General features: G+C 36.9%; 2 protein-coding genes across 3 annotated transcripts in view; both read right to left on the reverse strand.

Moving 5' to 3' along the window:
• Positions 1 to 2,241, reverse strand: part of Otogl (otogelin like) — a 123,791-nt gene extending 121,550 nt beyond the window's left edge. For both annotated transcript variants that reach the window (XM_048359009.1, XM_048359001.1), the window contains exons 1-3: positions 2,163 to 2,241; positions 1,144 to 1,183; positions 79 to 127 (exon numbers count right to left, since the gene is read on the reverse strand). In XM_048359009.1, the coding sequence (XP_048214966.1) occupies positions 79 to 127; positions 1,144 to 1,183; positions 2,163 to 2,241 (168 nt within the window). The remainder of the gene's footprint in view (positions 1 to 78; positions 128 to 1,143; positions 1,184 to 2,162) is intronic.
• A 6,303-nt stretch (positions 2,242 to 8,544) lies between these two features.
• LOC125347554 (prefoldin subunit 1-like) overlaps positions 8,545 to 23,774 on the reverse strand; it is a 36,971-nt gene continuing 21,741 nt past the window's right edge. Inside the window, exon 3 of the mRNA XM_048340576.1 lies at positions 8,545 to 9,046. Within this exon, the coding sequence (XP_048196533.1) occupies positions 8,669 to 9,046 (378 nt within the window). The 3' untranslated portion in view covers positions 8,545 to 8,668. The remainder of the gene's footprint in view (positions 9,047 to 23,774) is intronic.

The raw sequence follows: 23,774 nt of genomic DNA on the forward strand, positions 1-23,774 counted from the left end.
CTCATTGTTGGAGTGACAGCGGAGTCCAAAGCAGAATGGATTATTTCTCTGCCTCTCTCCATCTGAGGCATAGCCTACCTGTGCTGCTAAAAGAGCTCTTTTCTGTCGATTTTCATTAAACTCATTTCTGGAAGGAAACAAAAAGAACTTGTATAGTCAAAAGCCCTTAGGCAACCTGAACATGTCTTTCCCAAGAGAGAGCTGGTGTTTTCCTCCTGATTTCCATCACTTTATCAAAGAGGTCTTTCTTGGTTTAACATTTAAAAGGTCCCCCTCCCCTTTTTGTAAGGGTTAGATTTGAGTTGCACCACTGGCTCATTTTACAAAATTTGGGAGTGTTCCCACATCTCTGTAGTCTCTGATGTAAGCTGAATTTTAGGAAGGAACTTGGAGCAACAGAAATAAATAAAATCATGTAAGATTGTAATACTAGACAGTATAATACTTTTGCCACGTGACTTCATAAACCTGGGCAAGTCAGTATTTGACAAGATTACTTTTTTCAAACATAATACTCAATTCTTTCCTGTTCCATGCTATAAAGAGCAGATCAATATAAACGCGAGTAAGAGTACCAAAATGAAATCCATCAATATTAAATGAAGAATTCACTAAAATATGTATTTGTTTCATGTTGTTTCATGTCTTTGTTATATTTATCAATAACAATTACATTGAAAGTTAAGCAAATTAACTAAATTCATAAAATGAGGTCCATTATTTATTATTAAAATACCTTATTTTTTACACTAAAATCCATTTTACACTATATTACAAAAACAGCACATTTTACTCAATTGGTTATATTAATAATAACAATTTTAGGGACATATTACTGGATGTAACATCTTTATACACTATTGAATTAAAGTAATGTCTTTGAAATAGAAGTGATGTACATATAGTCAGAGGAAATCAAAGAATTCCTCTTTATAATTCAAAGGAAATATCTTTGCTCCATAAATAAGGAAATGCATGTATAAACACCATTAATTTGTGGAAATGTTTAAAAGAATGACAACTCATGCCTTTTGATAAAATAGTTGACTTTTCTTTTCAAGAGCAATTATAAATCGTCTGCTGAGTTTACCTTCACCCATGAGCTTTCTACTTGAGAGGAAATAAAGAAGATAACACACTCACTTCCATTTTCCCGTCAGGATGGATGATGCACCAATATAACCTGCCAGAAATAATTAAGTAAATGAAAAATAATGCACTTATCTTGGTCAATGTTATTTAACCCTTCTCACATTTAGGCTGAGACCTACTGTTACTTATTTTTTCACTCCTGTAGAGAATTCTGAACAATGATTTTCTGTGAGACACTGATATGATTGATAATTTAAAAATAGCGGGCAATGTGCGTAGACTTACAGTCACTGTAAACAATTCAGTATGACTGAAGGGATCAAAGATTTTAGTTTAAATCCTAATCTTACCAAACACCACAAAATGATGGTATTGTACAAATTGATCTCTAATGTCCCTCCAACTCAGTATTCTATGATCTTTCTCCATGGGGGCAGTCACTATTAGAAATAGTAGATAATAACTTGGATCTCACCTACTCTTACATTTCAGCAATTTATCCCAGTTCTCATTCAAGTTCAAAATAGAAAGCCTTTTACAGATATTGAAAACTAAGAATTAAAAGTAAATAAATGCCTTCTCCATAAAAAGATTTGATTAAAAATAATTAAAGTTGTTATAAAAGTAATTGAAAATTCATGCTTAGCCTCAAATGATAAGCCCATTCTTTCTTTTTAAAAAATCTTCTTTTTCTTCTCTCTCTCTCTCTCTCTATTTTTTTTTTTACCAATTCTGAGTCTGATAGCATGAAGAAAGTGCAGGTTCTCAATGTCTATTTTAAAATTCCAAATGATTAAGTTATACATACACATCAATTTTAGATAAACTAAAGAAAAAAATCAGAATCAGAGCATATCATAATTAAAGCACATTTCTAAACAGTCATTTAAAGTTCTAAAACTAACTAAAAGGTCTCAATTTTCCACATTACAAATAATTTTCAGTATTATAATCTGAATATCCTTTTTACTTATCCATTGTAATGACCTCAAAGGGCTTTATAATACAAACACAAACTATATTGATAAAGGAATGCTAAATTAACGTAGAAATGTAATATAGGTTCTTACCTTGTAAAGAAAGCAGCAATATATGAAGCAAAAAAATACTCAAAGGTATCATTAAATTCAGTTTTCTCACAATGGTCATTTCAGTGTAGCCTCTTGCCCTGAAATGTAATCAAATTGTTGGTCTTAAGTATGAAGGCATTTTAGAAGTGTATTTGTGCTGTGTTCAAATTCTAGCTAATACAGTTATGTAACAAAGCAATGCGAAAAGGACTGTAGACTTTCTAGCTACATACAGCATCTGGAGCTTTAGAACTCGCAGACAACCCTTTGCCCGAGTCTCTCATTAGCAATTCATGGCTTCTTACCTGAGCTGTTGGTATTAGTTACACTCTGCCATACACCTGCCCATCACATTCATTCAGATCTGCGTGTGTGTGTGTGTGTGTGCCATTCAGAGCTTCTGAAACAGTCGTATGATAAAAATACTAGTTGAATTCTCTTACTGTCATACAGCACAATCATTATTCCTGTTCTCAATGTTATTAGATATCTTTTTAGTCATAAAATAGAATTCTTTGGAACAAGAGGATGTAAATTCCTATAATTTTTCTTAGAACAACTAGATTTTTTTCATTTTCTTAAAGAACTTTTTAAATAAACTAAAATTGAAACTAAGTGCATGTACTTTCAGTACAAATCCCACTATAATGTAGTGTAAGCTGATATTTCCATGTGCTCATGGATCCTTTTGTTAACTATTGTGTAACAAAAGTAGACTTATGAGAGAAAGAAAGTTTTTATTCTAATATGGCTTTCAAAAGGGAAGAAAGTCATTTATCTGACCACCAAAACATTCCTTTCATACACTGTTTTGTACACTGTACCCAATTAGATGACAAAGAATGACTTTTTAATCCAGGAGTAGAACTTTACTCTGGAAATAATTGAGTGCCTAGATTGACATTATAGAAAGTACTCTACTATTGTGGCAGAGTAGAAAGTACTCTACTAAGTGACAGAGTGTTAGCCTTGAGCAAAAAAGAAGCCAGGGACAGTGCTCAGGCCCTGAGTCCAAGCCCTAGAACTGGCAAAAAAAAAAAAAGTTAATGTTGAAGCCAAGCACTGGTGGTTCATGCCTGTAATCCTAGCTACTCAGGAGGCTGAGATCTAAAGATTGCAGTTCAAAGGAGCCACAGTAAGAACGTTCTTGAGAATCTTATCTCCAATTAACTACTTGAAAACTGGAAGTAGAAGCATGGCTCAAAGTGGCAGGGTGCTAGCCTTGGGTGAAAAAGCTCAGGGACAGTATGTAAGCCCTGAGTTCAAGCCTCATGACTGACCAAACAAAAATAATTACAACACAATAATATCCTCCAAGGAATTTCTTTCAACAAACAGGAGAAAATTTTTCAGTAAAATATTTAGAACCAAAATATCGTATTCTCTAAATTATAATACTTTGTCTTGGCTTCTTAGTCTCCTGCATAAATAAACCTATAATATAAATGATGTATAAATCATATTCTAGCATTTTTCTCAATCTAGTAACAGTTTAAGTTTTTACTTGAGCTTAATTTTTTTTTTTTTTTTGGCCAGTCCTGGGCCTTGGACTCAGGGCCTAAGCACTGTCCCTGGCTTCTTCCCGCTCAAGGCTAGCACTCTGCCACTTGAGCCACAGCGCCACTTCTGGCCGTTTTCTGTATATGTGGTGCTGGGGAATCGAACCTAGGGCCTCGTGTATCCAAGGCAGGCACTCTTGCCACTAGGCTATATCCCCAGCCCCTAGAGCTTAATTTTTTTTATGAGTGATACACATATAGAATAACAATCTCCAGTAGAAATAAAAGCTAAATTTTGTAATTCAGTAAAATAAATGTTGTTGCTAGGCATGAGTGGCTCACACCAGTAATCCTAGCTTAAGAGGCTGAGAGCTAATGATCATGGTTTGACGCCAGCCTGAGCAGGAAAGTCCCTAAGACTCATCTCCAATTAACCCCAAAAAGATAGAAGGAGAAGCTGTGACTCAAGTGGTAGAGCTCTAAACTTGACCAAAAAAGGCTCAGAGATAGCACCCATACCGAGTTCAAGTCCAAGGACCAACACACATTTAAAAAAAAATTAATGGTTAGCAATGGACAAATGAAGCAGTGGTACTCTCTAGACTCTATGTTGACATGAACTATCTACCGTATGGGTAGGGATGAGAGGGAAAACCTGGAAAATAATGAGGGAAGAGGTGACAGTGTCCAATTACTTGACTTATATAACTATAACCCCTCTGTACATCCACTTTATAATAACATTAACATAAGTAAGGTTTTTATAATGTTCCAAGAATTTGCTGAGAAAGGGTGAGTATTTAGCAACACAGAAACATATGAAAAATATTCTTCTCATATAAGCATTAATACTTTATGAAAATAAGATGCAATACCTCTGAATTTTCATCTAGCATTATAATAAATAGCTGTAAACTTGTTATTTAAAATCACCTCAGCAATTTTCACTGAATAAATATGAACATTCAGAGGTTACTGAACATATTTTTAAATTATTTCTCTGCTTTTAACTGCAACTGTCTAATGAAGAAAATAAGTAAAGAATCTCATGGTAGTTATTCTTTTTGTAGGGAGACACAGTGTGCCATCTCTTCCTCCTTCATCTAGTCTTACAATAGAAAAAAAAAGTTCCAAAGGGAGAATGAACAAAGGGAAAGAAAGCAATAACAAAAATCCCAAGTACTTTTTCAGCTACTGCATTATGAACACATTACCTGAAATGGTAGTCAGCATGAAAATAAGCAAAATAGACTTCCATGAATAGCTACAATAGAACAGAGGGTTTAGATGAAAGATTAGACACAGAAACACAAAAAAAGGAATTTATGACTTGCTATGTGTAATTATTCCTGTCAAAATGACAGCTTTTATGTTCCATTCTACCCTGACAAAGAAACTTTGGCAAAATGTGAGTCAGCCACCAACTTGTGAAGAGATATCAAGTTTATAAAAAGTCTGAGGCAAATTACATAGTGCATGTAATAAACAGTTCCCTTTCTGCTACAAAAGACTGTACATTTTCCCACATGGAATATGATCTTCAGAAAATTGACACCTGTACTCCTATTGGTCTCAACACACAACATGAGAAACAACTGGCAAAAATGGCAAACATTTTTGTACTGATGATATCTATACCAATGATAGGTATTTTTTAATAAAGTTCATCATCACTGCAAAGACTTCATTTCTTTGGTGACTCACATAATACTCATTTACATTAATTGAGATCAAATCTAAAGTTGATAGCACTTGGCTCCCATAATATCACGTTCTACTAGTGAAATGCAATTATTCTGACTTGCTTCACTGAGCCTAACCCATCTCACATTTAGTGATTTTACCTAGGTTATCATTAGGCAGAAAAAACTAAAAGAGTCCTACAATTTTAGGATGATTTCTACCATGCTAGATTTTACTGCCTTATTTTTTTTTATAGTATTCTACTTATGGTTTCAGGGTATCAGAATATTACTTGAAACTTTCCTTGGCGCATCACATAATTAAATTTAGAAGTGGCATCTACCTTAGCTTTTCTCAGTAAGGTCATGATTATGTTTCAAAAAGTGTGTGGACTAGTCAGGATCACAATTTAAAGTTGAATTTCAATTTAAAGTAAAATATAAGTCACTTGAATATATTTTATAGCAACATTCTTTCTTCAGGTTGCTGTAGTACCATTAACTTACAATGTCTAAATGATGTCTTGAAAGAAGTAATGTTCCTCCAACTAGAGTTACTTCTTATCAACAATATAGCATCAAATGCAGGATGTAACACCAATACATTCTATCAATACTTCTTACTTTATTTCCTGAACCACTATCTCACTTTGTAATTGTGGAATATTGTACAGTAGACAATCTTTCATTGCCACTAAAAAAGATATGACCCTCAAAAAAAAAAAGGTTTTATATCTACACTTGGGGAGTGTTTCAGAGAACTTCTTGTTAATTTCTCAGTTTGAAATTCCTTAGACCATGGAGCATAAATTCAAATCCCAAACTCAATGTAGAAGAAGGTCAAATTGAGTTTCTGCTTCGATTTTGGCCTCTAATGAAATCCACTGTAACCTTGTGAAAGCATCCAATGACTTTCATGATTCACTATTTTCACTTACATGTCTTTTGTAACCATTTTATAGCTTGCAAAATTTTAGGTCATCTAATCTATCATACTGCCAAAACAAAAATATCAAACATCAAAACATACTTTTCTTTGTATATTTGCTTCCTTACTCTATCAGCTTAATTATAATTTAATTTCTTAGCTTAATCTCAAACAAGAAGCATTAGAAACAAACAACTGCAAATTTATAAAGAAGGCACATGAGAACATCTCATAATTTAATTTAGGACAACTTTCATTGCTACACAGTATCGAGTGACAAGCTTCAGTTTATCATCTTATGTCTCCCCTGAATTGCAAGGGTTGTTACTGAAAAATTCTCTGAAAATGCAGCACTACTACAATTTTCAGCAGAGCACAAATCAGTATGAAACATAACTTGGAGGAAACTAAGTCCTTCATTGTGATTTAAGAGTCAAACCAAGATTTATCAACACCAATCCCTAGTGTTTGCTCCTTTATCTTGTTATGACCTCTTTCCTTGCCCCAGACTGAATTAGAGTCTTACTGAATTACATTGTTATCATTATCTCCCAGAAGCTACAGTGAAAATAGCCTAGTTCCCTTGGAAGGTTTTCTTCAGTCTTCTAACAAGATAAGTTTATCAACTTTGCTTAGAATACAGGTGGGGGAGGGAGTCTCTAGCTGGTGTATATAAGAATTACTTGGGGAACATTCTAGAAGCACAGATTGAAACCCACCTTCACTCCATCTCATGTTTTCTGATAGAGACTTAAAGAACTGCCTACCTTCCTGTTTCCATGTGCTTTTGAAATAGAAAGGGTAAAAGGAGTATATTTACCCTCTCTGTTTGAAGTGTCTGAGTGACTTTCTCTAGACAAAGTAAAGTTAACACATATGACTCCAGCAGGGAATTCAAATGGGCATGGAAATTTGAGATTATTTTCCTATGCTTCTGCTATCCACCAGAAGGAAGATGTGCTGGGTAGCTACTAATCCAGTGAGAATTTGGAAACATGTGGAAAGGTCTCCAGCCTGAAACAGTTTCACAGAGCTGACTCACATGAGCAAGAGAAACATGTGCTATGCCAAGATTGGGAGTTGCTAGTTCTATGCAACATTATTGTGGCATGGACCTAATGCATTCAGAAGAGTCTGTTAACTCTGCTTCTGCAGATGGAGCTGCTAGAGTGGAGATGGACAAATCTGCTGGTTAGAGTTGGAAGGACATTTGCTCCAACATGCTTTCCAACATGTTTGCCTAGCAGAGTGGGGCTACTTCTGAGTTATCAGGTGAGAGGAGGCACAAGAGACAAAGAACTAATAACTACTTTTCTGCCAGAGCAAAGATAATTCTTGTTTATCTTCTAGATTAAATATGTAGCTACGCTCTGTGATCCTGGTGCTCAACCTTCTTTGTGATGAGTCATTCATATCTATGATATTGTTCCCATCACAATGCATTTTATTTATATTTATTTTATCTGTCTCACCTACTGAGACAGATGTTTGAAAGCATGAATACATTTTTTTTTTTTTTGCCAGTACTGGGCCTTGGACTCAGGGCCTGAGCACTGTCCCTGGCTTCTTGCTCAAGGCCAGCACTCTATCACTTGAGTCACAGCACTGGACATTTTCTGTATATCTGGTGCTGGGGAATCAAACCCAGGGCCTCGTGTATACGAGGCAAGCACTTTTGCCACTAGGCCATATCCCCAGCCCGCATGAATACATTTTTAATTTCTTCTTTTTTGTTGCTTAGTCAAGTATTTTTAAATGTTTGTTTCTTTATTAATATCTGTCTCTGGCATAAGAGGCTTGGGAAAGAAGAGTTAGCAAAGCCTCATCAGAGTTCTAGTGCATGGAATCAAGCCAATGTACCAAGCTAATTCCTGCATGTGAACCAATCTAAGCATTGCCTCTTTAGGTCAAAGTAATGTTGGCATTGTAAAAATGTCATCTCTCAAGTAATGAAGATAGGGAGTCAAGAGAACTTGGATGAAGATTCTTGGTCATTTACAAAGTTTCTTTCTTTCTTTCTTTCTTTCTTTCTTTCTTTCTTTCCTTCTTTCCTTTTTTTTTTAGAGTGGGACATAGACTTTTTTTTATTTGTCTGACAGTTTACCTAGCAGCAGGCTCAGACAAAGCCTCTCAATCTTCCCTGGACCCTGTCTTCTTCCCTGAGAGTTCCTGGCTCACCCCAGGTTCCAAAGGTGTCTTGGGCAGGGCAGCAGCAGAGGCAGAGAACACATACAGAGGCAGGATCCAACAGGGGTCTCAATATGGGAAAGGTGGGGGTTTGAAGCCATTCAGATTGAAAGGTCCATCTAGCTGAGGGAGGAAGTTACCCTGGCACAAGTCCCTCCACTCCTGCCAGGATGAGAGGAGTCGGGAGGGAACTGCTGCTCTCAGATGCTCCTACTGTGCCCTTCGTGCTATTAGCATTGCCCAGACGTTGTCTTCCGCTTCTTTAACACTGCGCTCCAGGTAGGACTTTTTCTGCTCTAATTCCTTAATTTTTTCTTCTGCTATTTTCTGTTTCTCTAACAGCTTGTTGTGAATTACCTCTTTGGAAAGAAGAATAAAGATTCTTCCTACACCTTCATACATGTTAGTTTCATCTACCAAAGTCATAATCTCTGTATGGGTAAGGTGTGCATGCTTTTTTGTTCTGTTTAGTTGTTTAATCTGTATGTCTGCAAGCTTCACCTTCTGTTGCGAGTCGATAACTTTGGCCTGGAGCTCTGTGAAGGCCTTCTTCAAGTCGAGATCCACAAGTAGCTTTCCCTTTCTGTTCTGAGTTCAGGTTACAGTGACAGTACTTTTGAAGACACACAAAAAAAGGAAACTTCTATAAAGCAGTGGACAAACCACAGGATTTATCTTATAAAGAAACATTAGAAAACAATATAGAAAGCATGGCGACAGCGACTAATTATCTGTAATCCTAGCTATTTAATAGGCTAAGATCTGAGGATTGCAGTTCAAGGCCAAACCAGACAGGAAAGTCCATGAGACTCTTATCTCCAATTAACTACCAAAAAGCCAGAACTGGAGCTATGTCTCAAGTGGTAGAGTGCTAGCGTTGAGAAAAAGAAGCTTAGAGACAGTACCAGGCCCCAGTTCAAGCCTCAGGACCAAAACACACACAAAAAAATCAATATAAAATATAAAAAGAGCTAAATGATTTTTTATGTACTTATATATAGTTCATATTACCTTAACTACTTGGGAGTCTGAGACATGGACAATCACTGTAAGTTTGTTGGTTTTTTTGTTTTTTTTTTAAATTTATTTATTAATTAAACAAATTTTTTTGACAAGGTGTTGTGCAAAAGGGGTACAGTTACATAATAGGGCAGTGTGTACATTTCTTGTGATATCTTACACCCTGTTTTTCTTTCCCTTCCCTAGGTCAGGTAGACATATATACATTACACAGTGTACCAAAAACATACACAGTAGCCACATGGCCTACGCCAAAGGAAATTCACCTAGGGCTTTAATTGTAATGTCAACAATAGAGTTTGCTTATCCTTGTCTTATATGAACGTACATACGTAGCTTTTGAGCTGTTGTGATCCACTGAGAGGTCTATTTTTGGCCTTTAGATGATGAGTAGTTGTTTGGTTTTAGTTACATAATGTAGGGTCGCTGACCCAAACCTGTGAGAAATACCATTTGACAAGAAGTTTTTGGTTTCACAGACCTGGTCTCTACTGTCTCCCCCTCCCCCCACCTTAGCAGTCATATATCAAGGAGATCATGCTCCTTTGTTTTCTGTGTTCTAGGCTTGTCTTGCTCAACATTATTTGTTCAAGTTCTGACCATTTCCCTGTGAATACCAATATTTCACCATTTTTAATCGCTATGTAGTAATCCACTGTGTATAGGTACCATACTTTTTGGATCCATTCATCTGTGGAGGGGCATCTGGGTTGTTTCCATATTTTGGCTATTGTGAATTGTGCAGCGATAAACATGGAAGTGCAGATGTCTTTTTGATATCTTGGGACCTGTTGTTCAGGATAGATGCCTAGGAGTGGTATGGCTGGGTCATAGGGTAGGTCTATGTTGAGCTTTTTGAGGAACCTCCATACCGTTCTCCAAAGTGGTTGTACTAATTTGCACTCCCACCAACAATGGAGAAGGGTTCCTCTTTCCCTGCACCCCCTCCAGCATTTGTTGTTGCCTGAGTTCAGAGTATAGGCCATTCTAACTGGGGTGAGGTGGTATCTCAGGGTTGTTTTTAATTTACATTTCCTTTACTGCCAGGGATGTTGAACATTTCCTCATATGTTTCTTTGCTATTTTTATCTCTTCTCTTGTGAAGTCTGTCACTGTAAGTTTGAAGCAAGCACTGGTATAAATAACCAAGAGACTCCATCTACAAAGTAATCAGCATAAAGCTGTTTTGCAGACATGGTTCAAGAAGTAGAGCACCAACCATAACCAATAAAGCTAAGTAAGTCGCTACTTATTATTAAGAAAACTTAATAATGCGTTATTAAGGAAACTTTCAAGGTATCTCGAGAGTGTCATGCAAGAAAGGGCAGGTTCTACACTGTCTTCTCAAAAAACATTACTTTTAAACCATAGTAGGCTAGTTCCTGAAGAAATAAGGAACTTGAGGAAAATAAAGACCATGTATGGCTGGAACACATTGAACTAGGGAGAACATGAGCAAGGCTAGGTTGTGGGAAAGGTCATTCCAAAGCTTTGGCCTGTTCTAAAAGTTTTGGACTTCATCCTCCAAGAATTGAAGCTGATGGGAAGTTTGAACCAAAAGAGCAACATAAACAGAAATGTGTGTGAACACACACACATACACACACATACAACTATACACACTAGTAAATATATATGTGTTTGTGTGTGTATTATATATTTTTTCTGTATTCAAAGAGAACAAAAGAAAATGGAGGAAAAAAGCCAAGAGAAACCACTGTAGTCTATAAAAGATCATGGCAATTTGATATAGCAAAGAAAGAGCAAAGGTTGAGAAAAGAGTCCAAGTCAAGAAGTATTAGAGAAATACGTAACCAAATTTGCTCATCAAACTTGGGAATGAGAAGAAAGAAAATGTGAAAAATGATGATCTGTGGCATGATTAATTGAGTGGGTGGAGATAACATTTACTGAGAGGAAACACTGGAGAATAGTCAGATTTGAACAGATGTAAAAACCATAGAGAATTGCTTTGTTCATTTAGAGAGAAACGTGTTTTGTTGTAGTGGTAGTGGTTTTAGGAAAAGGATGTTTTTTTCCTCATTTTTTGTTTGTTTAGCTCTTTTAAATTCATTTGTTCTAGCTATATAGAGTCAGCTGACCTCAAAGTCCTCCAGCCTTACCTACTAAAGTGCGAGAATTAGTCATGTACCACCATGCATGAGTTTGATTTTTAGAGGGAGGGAAGGGGTATTGAAAACTGATAGAAAGTACATGACAGAGAGCTAGAGGCTGAAGCCACAGATGGAAGATAATTCCCAAGAAGGAAGAGTCTCAAACTGCAGGAAGAAATCTTGTCTTGATGAGCTTCTAACCCAAAGCATGAGAGAAGTATATGTGGCAAAAAGAATGTTTTAAATATATTAATGTTTAGTTCTCTTTGTGATTCTATATGTACATGGCCCATTGCTAGGCATCTACCTTGAGGGTTACTTCAGCCAGAAAGAAAGGTTAAAAATGAACATACAATATTCAGTTCCAAATGTATAAAATCAGATCATTTTTGTTTGCAAAACAACAACAGAAAAAACAAGTATGATGCTGAAGCTTGTCCAAGATAGAAAGGAATTATCTATAATGTTTTCTCCCCATTTACATATTAAGAGGGACACTAACATAGAGGTTCACAGGATAAGATTTCCAGTGAAACCAGCAAAAGGAGTTAAATGTCATTGTTCACAACCAGGACTGTAGAAAGAGAAAAAATACTAGGTAAGCAAGAAGATAACACAACAGAAGCTGTGAGGAAAGTAGAGCAAAGGGTGGATAAGCAAGAGAGGGTCTGAGTCCAGCTATCTTAGCCTGCTCAGGTGTATCTTGAGAGATGGGACCACGTGTCTCCAAAGGAATGCTGTAGAGGAAGAGTTGTGCTTCAAAGCAGAATCACCTTTGTAGCAGAAGTCTATAGCTTGAACTACATAGCTTGGGGTGACTAAAGGGGCTCCCACAAAGCCATTGAGGGCTGAACCCTGAATCATGAGAGAAAATAATCAGAACAAAGCTGAATTTGGAGCAGCTTTTACCAACAGTTGCATACGTCAGCTGAGGACCAGGAATAGGATGAATCATGTATTGGAGATCACCAGTCCAAGGAGAAGGTGAGAGCAGTCACCAGCAGCAGAGACCAGCACAACTACAGAAAGGCAATCCAGACCTCAAATCTCACCTGGCAAAGACAAGCAGGGGACAAAGGAAACATCTCCCACCCCAGCACCTATGTTGCAGCAATAAAGAGGATTGGAATCCTGAAAGACATTTAATAGAGCACAGCAGGAGATTATGAGGTCAGCTGAACAACAACAACAACAAAAAACTCCACCTTATTGCACATCTTAGTGTGATGATGTGATATTAATGAATATGAACCCACACACACTACACTGACAACATAATTATATTATTGCACCAACAATTTCAGGTGAGGGCTGGGGATATGGCCTAGTGGCAAGAGTGATTGCCTTGTTGACATGAGGCCCTGGGTTCAATTCCCCAGCACCACATATACAGAAAATGGCCAGAAGTGGCGCTGTGGCTCAAGTGGCAGAGTGCTAGCCTTGAGCAAAAAGAAGCCAGGGACAGTGCTCAGGACCCAAGTCCAAGCCCCAGGAAAAAAAAAAAAAAAACAATTTCAGGGGCCATATGAACTGTGTGGTTAGAAGGCATTTTAGAAGATAGAACTGAGACACCACTGAACCATTCCTAGGAAAATGACATTCACTACGTCCTGTGCATTTCACACCCTGTGAAAGACCAAAGTGGGCAAAATACACCACAAGCAGGAGTGAGGAGCTGCAGCTCAGTACTCAGACACATTAAGGTCCTCTCTATTCAGTATCTCATTCCCAGATCTCCCCTTGCACACCAAAACCCAAGGGGAATCCAAAGTCCATCTCCTGATCTCACTTCACTGGCTAGGAGAGAAAGATCCAGATTCAGCTCTGAACATGTCAAGGACTAGAATGAAACCTTCAAGGATCACTTTGTGTTCTCAGCTGGATTAGAGACAGCTAGCATGGACAATCATGAGAATGTATTTGTTCTAATCGATGACACAGTTCTCAAGAAAATCCAGTTTTTGTTCTCTCCAGTATTGTGCTAGTAACTGGTTAACAAGCAGCTCTGGAGAAGTATCCTAATTTGTAGAATTTTCAGGTTTCCCTGATAGAAATCTACCCACCATGGCCAACTTGGAGCTACACCATAATTTCTTCTGGCTCATAAAATTCCTACAAATTTAACCATCAGCTTTTATGAGCCAGTAAAAGCTAGCTCTGGCACACCACTGTGATCCAGTTAAAGATCTTACTCAGAGAATTATCTACATCAAAACCCAACTTGAGTGGACCCCACAAAATGGTAAGTTTTTACTGATATCTATCTTCCTGAGTAAAGTACACTATGATCTTTGACAGGATATAGCAATTGATTAAGTGACATAAACTTAATTCTACTAACTAGCCCATCTATTTTATTTTATTGAAACTAGCTTCTGTCTCTGAAACTGATTTTCTTTTAATCTGAGCTTATGTTTTATATACAGTAATTTTTCTTCAGTTGTGCCAGAAATCTGCCACTAATAAATAAGTCACTTGTGCCAATTACTGAAAAGCCCTCTGCTGGCTAACTTTTGAAAGGCAACAAACGCCCCAGGAGGACATTCTTTGCCCATTTTGCAAGCTGAGCCAAACTGCAAATTCTGTCTTAAAATGCAATTAAGATAAGAGTTGCCTAAGAGTTTCTAGACAATTTCATTGATAATAGGTAAGACTTGTCAGTTCATTAATCATATAAGCTATGCTATTCCGAAGATCCATTAATACAGCCTAAAGAAAATTTTATAAACACCAAATACCTCTTAAAAATTATTTAAAAATTGCAAATTATACAAAGAGAAGGAGGAGGAGGGTCCACTTGCTGGATACACAGAAATAAATTACATTTAAAAGAAAACTGGAGTTTTTGTAACACTTTCTAAATAGCCTGCCTAAGCCAGGTACTTTTGAGAATAAATTTAAAAGGGGAAATGTTGAAAAAAAAAACAAAAAGCTTTAATATTTTGTTGTTTTTTTTAAAGTCTATCTCAAATATTATATAATTCTATGGTTTATTGCTTTTCCAGTTTAGAAATGTTTTTATCTTGTTTCTAACAAGAGAGCAAGCTAAAGTTTATTCATTTAAAATAATTTGTAAGATTTTTTAAGTTGGCAAAAAATCAGTAATATTTTTCTAATCAGAAAAACTACATGTGAATATTTTATTGAAATATATTTTTGCATCGTTTCTAGTACAAGTTATGTAACAGAATGACTGCAATACCATTGTCATATCAGTCTTACTGTAGTTAGAAATTAACTAAAAAGATCTAGAACATAATAATCAGGTTGTATTTCTGGTTGGAGAAATTAGAAAAGAGTGATTTTTCCTGTATGAATCACTTTTCAACTACTCTCAACAACTTAAATGTCAATAAGAGGAGATCATTGGTGCTAGAATTACTGAAGATACTTTGGTAGTATCATGTTGATTTTGGCCAACTTAAGCAAAAAGGGAAATTCGTAGACGTGTACTGAAAAACCCACAGGCCTAATAGCAAGGTTAAAAATCTTGTTTAAATATTATATTGTCAGCAAAGACAAAGGAATTTCATTGCTTCATATTGCCTTACAAAAACTCTGCAGAAGATGTCAAGCCCCACCAGTGAAATAGTTTCTGGGGATCTCTCGGCTTCCTTCACTATCTTTCCAAGATTCCAGAGTTCAAAGAATATAATTCCCCAAAGAAAAGCACTGTAGAAAGAGAGAGTGAAAACAAGGATTCACTACACAGTTGATTCCATTTTACTCTGCACCATCACTAGCTCCCTCAGTGCAAGATAAAGACAACTTCCTATCTGCACTTTCTCTGTACCTTCTTTTGTAAAATGAGAGGTTTGTATTGGATGACTTAAAATTTCCTATGTTTAACATTCATAATTGTTTGAGCAAGCCTCTAGAAGCAGCCTTTAGAAATGCTTCCACCAACGAAGAACATTCCTTACCTTTGCCATCCTCAGTCCTCACCCTCTCAAGGAAAGTCCAGTCTTCTAGAGCACCCATGGCTTTCCTGGTTACTGTACCTACCACTAGAAGGTCAAAAGTGCAATGGATTTCACCTGGAGAACTCAAAAACTATACTTTACTCAAGTATATGCAATGATAAACTACATTGCCTGAAATAGAACATTTCCAGTGACATTGGCCATGATTAAGAATCAGGTTCTTGGGCTGGAGAAGTGATAGAACACCTGCAAAGGAAGCACAAAGGCCTGAGTTTCGACTCTAACACTGCCCCCACCCCCCACCCCCACTACCCCAATCTGTTTCTTTACGCATTTTCTTTTTAAAATGAGGTTCTGAAGTTCCTTTCACCAAATAGTTATAACAAAACAAAGGCTTGGTGCTCCATCTAGAGGACATTTTGTATTTTTCAGTTTAAGAGACTTGGGGGCCTCTCAAAAATACCCAGTCCTGCTGTTCTACCAACAATTCTCATAAAACTCAACTCATTTGTTTTTAAAACTATGTTGATTTAGCTCATACTGTGTACAAATGAAAGTGACATTTATCCCTGGCTCTCAATTTGAACTGCTGTTTCTTTAATACTTTTTGTAATGGTTTATGAAATATTTGATTACCTCCTATATACTTACTGTGCTTTCTTTTGAAAGTTTTATGGCTAAAACAATTATGTTATTTTTTAAGTGATCTTGTAGATTTTAAATATTTTTATATGCAAAATATCAAGAAAGTTTTATTCTTAATTTGCCAGATATTTTGCCTACTTTAAAACATAATAAGACATTGGACAAAAATATGCATGTACCTTTTCTCTTAATATCACACAGCATTTTCCTTCAGAAAGACTTGCCTGTTAAAAAGGGCAAGCTATTTTTACTTCTGGTAAACAGAGTTGCAGTTGGGTAACATTTTATGGCATAGTGAGGAAACTTGCTTTTTCTGTCAAATCTATGAATGTATTTTAATGAAAGCAATGTTTCCAGTACGGAAATTCACATTTAACCAAAGGAACACTCCCACCTCTAGTTTCTCACAAAATCCTTTGAGAAACTAAGGGCCTATGGTGAGAGCTAAGAAGGATAGGCTTGAAATGATGGGCTTGGAGAAGATTCTGTGGGGAAAAGGGAAGAATCCCTGGCAGAGTCTGATCTGTAGACAAGTACAGAGGAGCTTACATGATACTATACTGGTTTCATGAGACATGCACACCACAGCTAAACCTGTGAGAATGGAAACAATCACTAAGTAGGAACTTTTGCTCTGGGGCCTGATTTGTCACCTTGTCTAATTGAAAAGTTCACCATATGCTGTGTGGGTACAAAGAATGACCAAATAATATATGTAAGTTTCAGAAATACAGAGACCAGGGAGGTGACTTTTTCCCATAAAAGGAAAGTGTAGGAGAAAGGGAAAAATAAAAAGAAGAAAAGCAAAGACAGAAACAACTATTGAGATCAATCCTGATGACTCATTCACAGAAAAATTTGCTTTACATTGTATTCTCTAGAAGAAATTGTCATTCTTCTAAAAGTTAGCTAAACAAATAACTTGAATTCAGATACAAAGTTCTTGAACACACATCTGAACAGGATTTCACTTAGAATTCCTTCAATACAATATAAATCTCATGGAATGTTCCATCATGCCTAAAGCTAGTACAGCAGTTCCCAAGTCCTCTCTTCAGATCATTAAAAAGACATCCAGTCACCCTGGCTGCTCCCCAGCCATCACTCTTTCTACTACGATGTGAACATTATAAAACTAGTTACCAGCAATGCCTTCACGGAAGCAGATCTCAAGAAAATCCTAGTATCTGGGCTGGGAATGTGGCCTAGTGGTAGAGTGCTTGTCTAGCATGCAAGAAGCCCTGGGTTTGATTCCTCAGCATCACATGTACAGAAAAAGCCAGAAGTGGGGCTGTAGCCCAAGTGGTAGAGTGCTAGCCTTGAGCAAAAGGAAGCCAGGAACAGTGCTCAGGCCCTGAGTTCAAGCTCCAGGACTAGCAAAAAAAAAAAATCCTAGTATCTCAGGAAGAAGTTTACTGCTTTAATATTACTTTGTGTGTGTGCCTATTCTGAGCTATACCTCAGGGTCTGGGTACTGTTCCTGACCTTTTTATACTCAAGCCTAGTTCTCTTGAGCCACAGCTCTACTTTCAGCTTTTTGGTGCTTAGAGATAAGAGTCTCCTTTCCCTGTCTGGGTTTGCTTTGAACTACAATCCTCGGATCTCAGCCTCCTGAGTAGCTAGGACTACAAGGGAGAGCAATCAGTACCCAGCTGAATGTTACATTTTTATTGTAAAGGACAAATAATGAACAAAACAACATTTTATAAAAATATTACCATAGTTGGTTCTTTTGGATAATGTATATACTAAGAAACACATTATGTTTTTATTTTAGCTCTTCTCTGACTTGTTCTGAAATCAAATCTGGATCATATCCAATAATTTTAGAGGCATAACATGAAAATAAACTTCAGGATGTCTTTTGGCAGGGCTTAATATACTGTGGAAGGTAAAGAAGTAGCAATTTGAGGTCTATGGATTACATATGTTCTGTCTCTTGTAGCCCACTTTACAGGAATAAAAAGCCTTCAGAATAGGAGATTTGGTCTGCCCTTCCCTGCTAGCTACACTCTCATCATGGTCTCCTGTACCAGCCTGGGAAAAATATGAACTACAAAGTAAAGAACTACTTCCAAAAAGAAACCATTAAAAACACTAACATTAAACAAAACTTGGATTGCTCTCAAAATGAGATGGATGAGGACTATGGTTTTGGTGAAAGATAACATCATGAATAGATTCTACCCCAACTACAAATCAAAACTGGCTTGCTACCAGTGAAACCTTGATGGCCAAAAGAAAAGGTTGACATTGGTTTTAACTACTTTCTGTGAGTCTTCCAAGTTCCTTGTATAATCCCTAAGCACTACAATATTTTATAATTATACTCACTGCAGTCTCTCTTTTACTGGAGTAGGAAGGCTCTTTTACATGTCCATTTGAAATTCAAGGAACATTCTGCTCTCAAGCAAATGATTCAGCAAACATCAATGCTGCATGCACACAGCAGCCTAATATGTGGTATCTAAATATAATTTTAATGAAGATAATTGCCACATGTAAAAATAAATAATAAAAGCAACATCATTGTTTTATATCCAGGCTAAAAAGGCAGAATCTATAATATTTCATCTTGCTACAAAAAAAAAAAAGTGCCCGAGATTTGGTGGCCATCTCTTAACAGGAGACTCTGAGACTTATTTCCCCAACTTCCAGTCACCAAAGCTACAGTAGGAACACTTGAACTCAAGAAGAAGCAAAAACCGGTTTTTGGGGAATCTCTCCACAATATTCAGCAGTTTCTATCCCCCAGAGCTTCAGTCCTTATTGGTGTCTATCTAATGTCTTAGTTTCACTTCACATATTGCTACAGAAAACAAAAGAAGTGCAGGAGAAATATAAGAAAATCTATCTCTACTGACCCCATGAATAGCAAGGTTTATCTACATCAAATACTGATCCTTAAATATGGCCTGCACATATAGAATCATCTTGGAAAGCTTTGTCACCCAAATCAATGAAATCCTTCCTTCTATTTTGGGATCAAGCCATTTGCATTGTATGTCTAAAGCTTCTAGAGAATTCTAGTGCAGCTTTGTGAATGGGAATATTACTTTGGCCAACACTCAATGATACAAGTTTTGTAAGCAATTCATTTTAGTCTCCTAGATAAATACATTCTATTTTTTTATTTTTTATTCATTTCTTTATTGTCCAAGTGATGTACAGAGGGGTTACAGTTTCATATGTAAGGCAGTGCGTACATTTCTTATCTAACTTGTTGCCTCCTCCTTCATTCTCCACCCCCTCACCTTTCCCCCTGTCCATCCCCCCTGCCTTTCTCCCGTCCATCCCCACCATGAATTGTACAGTTGTTTTCAACATACCATGTGAAATTATGCCCTTTATCTTTTGTCTTTCTTTCCCATAGTTTTACCCCTGATATCACTGTAACTGACTTTGTTACAAAGTCAGGTATTGTATATACATGTATTGAGAAGGGAAAGGAAATACCAAAATCAAGAGACCAAGGATAAAAAGACAAACAAATGCAACAGCAATATATTCTATTTTTAAAGCCTTTCTTCAACAACATTAGCCTTATAGTGGAAATTCTTTTGCTGAAAGATTCAGTAGACATTAAAGAAAAAAATTTAATCTAAAATTCTTGTTAGACTTATTACCATTCCTATTAACTTCCCAGATCCTAAGTCTTTTTTGGTCAAATGGTCAAAGACTGGATTCTCTTTGTTTTACTCAGAAGCATGCTTGCTATCCATGCTTAAAATAAACATGAAGTTAAAAACAGTGTGAGTAGATTACTCAACTGGGATTCGCACAATCTGGGTCATGTTTAATAGTTAATAATTGTGGGATATGGGAGCTTGAACTTGTCATTCTATGTCTCATTTTCTCATAAGGAAAAAAATGATTAATACAATTTCTTCTTCCACACTTTTTATGAATCTGCCTGTTAGTCTATATGATCTATTCATTAAAATACCTCAAAAGATGCATTATTTTTCTCTTGCATTGCCAAAATGGTGGACTAACTTTTTCCCTAGTACTCACACAGAGACATTGGGTTTGAAAGTCCAAATTTTAAAAACCCTTAGAAAATTAAAAACAGATAAACAAAGTAGTGCTGTGGGAAAACTACTCAAACTAAAACACTGGAAGGTCTGTGGAGGATCGATTGTTTATGATCCTGTTCTCTAGAGACAGGAATTCTTTGGACATGCCAGATGGTTTTATTTATATAGCAAAAGTTCAGCTCTAGTGAGGTACTGCTTACAAATTCACACGCAAATAAAAGAAACTGTATTTATATATCTGTATATCCTTACTTGTAAGAGTGATTTCCTTTGTTTCTTATAAACTATTTAACAATTCGTGTTGTTAATGAGAAGACCAGCCTCTTTTAAAAGGACCATCAGCTTTCAAATACAGGAAAGTAATCCAAAAGCCCTAAAAATTGAACACAAGAACGTTTGACTTTGGGGATCTATTCTATCCAATTGCATGACAAATCACACTTAATTCATTCTTTGATGTTCATATACCATCTTATCTCCTCAAATAGAATCATGAAAATGAAAAAGAAACCCCAGCCCTCTCTCCAACTGAGTATTTCAAGCTGCATCCTGTATCAACTCTTGGCACTGAGTCAGCCTGCTCTCCCAATTTAGAGCACGTGGCAGTGATCCAACTCATTGTGGTTATGTGGACCCCAGATTGGGTTTCAAAAAAGAAGGGGCAGCAATCCGGTGACCTTTCCAAGACAGTAGAGGATAACTCTGCTCATGACTGACACTTGATCTTTCTGCTAAGATTAGCTCCTAATCAAAGATGGTGCAAAGCCCACATGAGGCACCAGCCAGCAAACCCTTCTGTCCTCTGAGAGGTGTGGAGCATCCTGCCACACGCTGCATCTCAGTTTTGGAATGCCTTTGCCTCTCAGATGCAAGAAAGTTGGGTTTTATTGACATTTGACATAAAGCCCGAGGCCTGTTCTAACTGAGCTTTCCTGTTGTTTATAGTGCGTATCTATTTACTACTAGTCATTGTCTTTGTAACAAGTGAAATTCAATGAGGTATGTAATGAAGACTTGGTTATAGGACTGGAAAATCAACTACCCCAGGACTTTCATATCATATGAGAGGCCCCATTCACTGGGGACATCTTTCCTGTGCAACCATCATCTTGTCATCTTTTCTTAAATTATCGAGGGTTATTCTTTCTAGACTACACTTCCTCTCTACTTCTGTTGGATCTTCAAAAATGGCTCAAGCAGAGATTCAATTAGAAATGTTACAAGATCGACAGAAGTATACTTTACTGCAGGGAAAGAGAAATAAACTCCGTGTTGGGGGAGGGGGTGGACAGTGTTACTAGCAAGAGGAAATTGGGTTAACTAGAAAACTTTGAGAGCCAGGTACTGTTGGCTCATGCCTGTAATCCTAACTACTCAGGAGGCTAAGATCTGAGGGTCACTGTTTGAAGCCACCCAGGACATGAAACTCTGTGAGACTCTTATCTCCAATAAATTACTTTAAATTAAAAAAAAAAAGCCAGAAGTGGACCTAGGGTCCACTCAGGCTCAGAGTTCAAGACCCAGGATTGGTAAAAGAAAGGAAGAAAGAAAGACAGGAAGGAAGGAAAGAAGGAAGGGAGGGAGGGAGGGAGGGAGGGAGGGAGGGGAGGAGGGAGGGGATGAATATGATCAAAATAGATTGTTGGTAACTATGAAAATCAAATGATGAAGCCAGTTGAAACTGTCTTAGGAAGAAGGGAGGAGGGAAAAGAACAGTTTGGGAAGTGGTAGGACTGATTTGAATATGTTGTAAAGATGTGGACATATGGGGCTGGGAATGTGGCTTCATGGTAGAGTGCTTGGCTAGCATTCATGAAGCCCTGGGCTCGATTCCTCAGCACCACATAAACAGAAGAAAGTCAGAAGTGGCGCTGTGACTCAAGTGGTAGAGTGCCTTGAGCAAAAGGAAGCCAGGGACAGTGCTCAGCCCTGAGTTCAAGCCCCAGGACTGGGGAAAAAAAGAAAGAGGACATGTAACCATTAAATCCTCCTTTCCCTGTATAACTAATATAAGCTGATAAAATTTTTACAAGAAATACATACTTTACCTCTAAACCAGCCTTATTTTTCTCAAATACTTAGGATCAGGATGAAAAATGACCTTGCCACTTGCCTCCATAGTACCTAAATCAGGAAGCTGGTCTTCTTTGCTCATCCTCTACTTCCTATATACAAGTCGTGATCTAAAGATCTTTGGAACTCTGGAGTTCCAAGTTTAAATATATTATATGATTTGAATCAGTAGAGGTCTAAGTTTTCTGTAGGGATTTTGTTTTCTGTCTCCCTAAACAAACAATCTTTGAAGTTAGATAAAATGGGAAAAGAGAGTGGAATTATTTCACCCTGGCTTGTTTGTTTCCATGAGACTTCTAACTAAAAGGAAAAGATGAGTCATTCAGCACCCTTCCCTATTTGGTAGTTTGGATTTGGGGCTTTGCAACCAATAGAGGGCAGCCCTCCATGGGTTTATAATTTTTAAGAATCAAAATTCAAGTTTCTCATTGAATTCTTACTATCAGCACATGTTGTGCCTCATTGCTTAGTAGGGTTTGTCTGAAGTAGAGCTATTAAAATATTTTATGGTCATGACTGGGTTCACCAGAAAAAAAGTGTTTGTTGTGAGTAAAAGCAAGCAAATTTTAAGACAGCATACTACATGTTTTTAAATCCTACTCTAAATTCCTAGTTTTGCTAGGAAAGGGTCCAAACAGTGCTTATTTGAAAAGGTAAACACTCTAGATAACTACCGTACCCTCTCCAAGGGTTTCTTTAAAATGGAGAATCTTTGGACGTAGATCACATCCAAAGAGACAGTGACACAATAGCACTAATAGCCAAGAATGTACATTGTGAATGAATATCCTCAGGAAGTCATTATGCTCTTGTCCAAAAACCATAGTTTGAGAAATGTATCTGTGGATAATGGATTTTATTAGTTTCTGTCTGCTCTGAACCTTCCAGCAACCAACAAAAGATCTTTTCTTTGAAGCCCTAACCTCCAACATCCCTGGACCTAACCTAGTTTTCATAGCATGATGGATAGTATCTATAATTAATCATGGTTGTCTTGAGCACACATTTCTATGTCTTTTACAATAGCCAAAATGTTGGTGGCTTAAAATTCTATGAGTTTTTAACATCACTCTCTTTTTAAACTTCAAACTAATGCATCTAACTGCCTATAAAGTGGTCAATAAATACAACAAATTCAGCATGTCTAAAACATAACTGGACCAATCATTTACTAATAGTGATGGTAGAGCCTTGCATACTGTGATTCAAAGCCTCAGGTTCAATCTGTACAAGACACAAGAGAAAACCTCCTAATTCACTATGATTTAACTAGATTATTATTGTTGTTGTTGTTGCAGGTGTTACCATAATAGTGGAGCGAAATTAGTTTTAGTTAACTGCTGTAACTCATCCTTAACAAACCTTCAAGGCAACTTTGAAAGGAAAATACAATATGTATACCTACACCCTGCAAACTTTAAACATTACTATATTAACCAAACAATGTAAAACAAAAACATAAAATTTGAAGTGTACCTGGTTTTTAGACTTATTATAATATTAC

This window comes from Perognathus longimembris, chromosome 1 (assembly GCF_023159225.1).
Source record: "Perognathus longimembris pacificus isolate PPM17 chromosome 1, ASM2315922v1, whole genome shotgun sequence".
Taxonomy (NCBI): domain Eukaryota; kingdom Metazoa; phylum Chordata; class Mammalia; order Rodentia; family Heteromyidae; genus Perognathus; species Perognathus longimembris.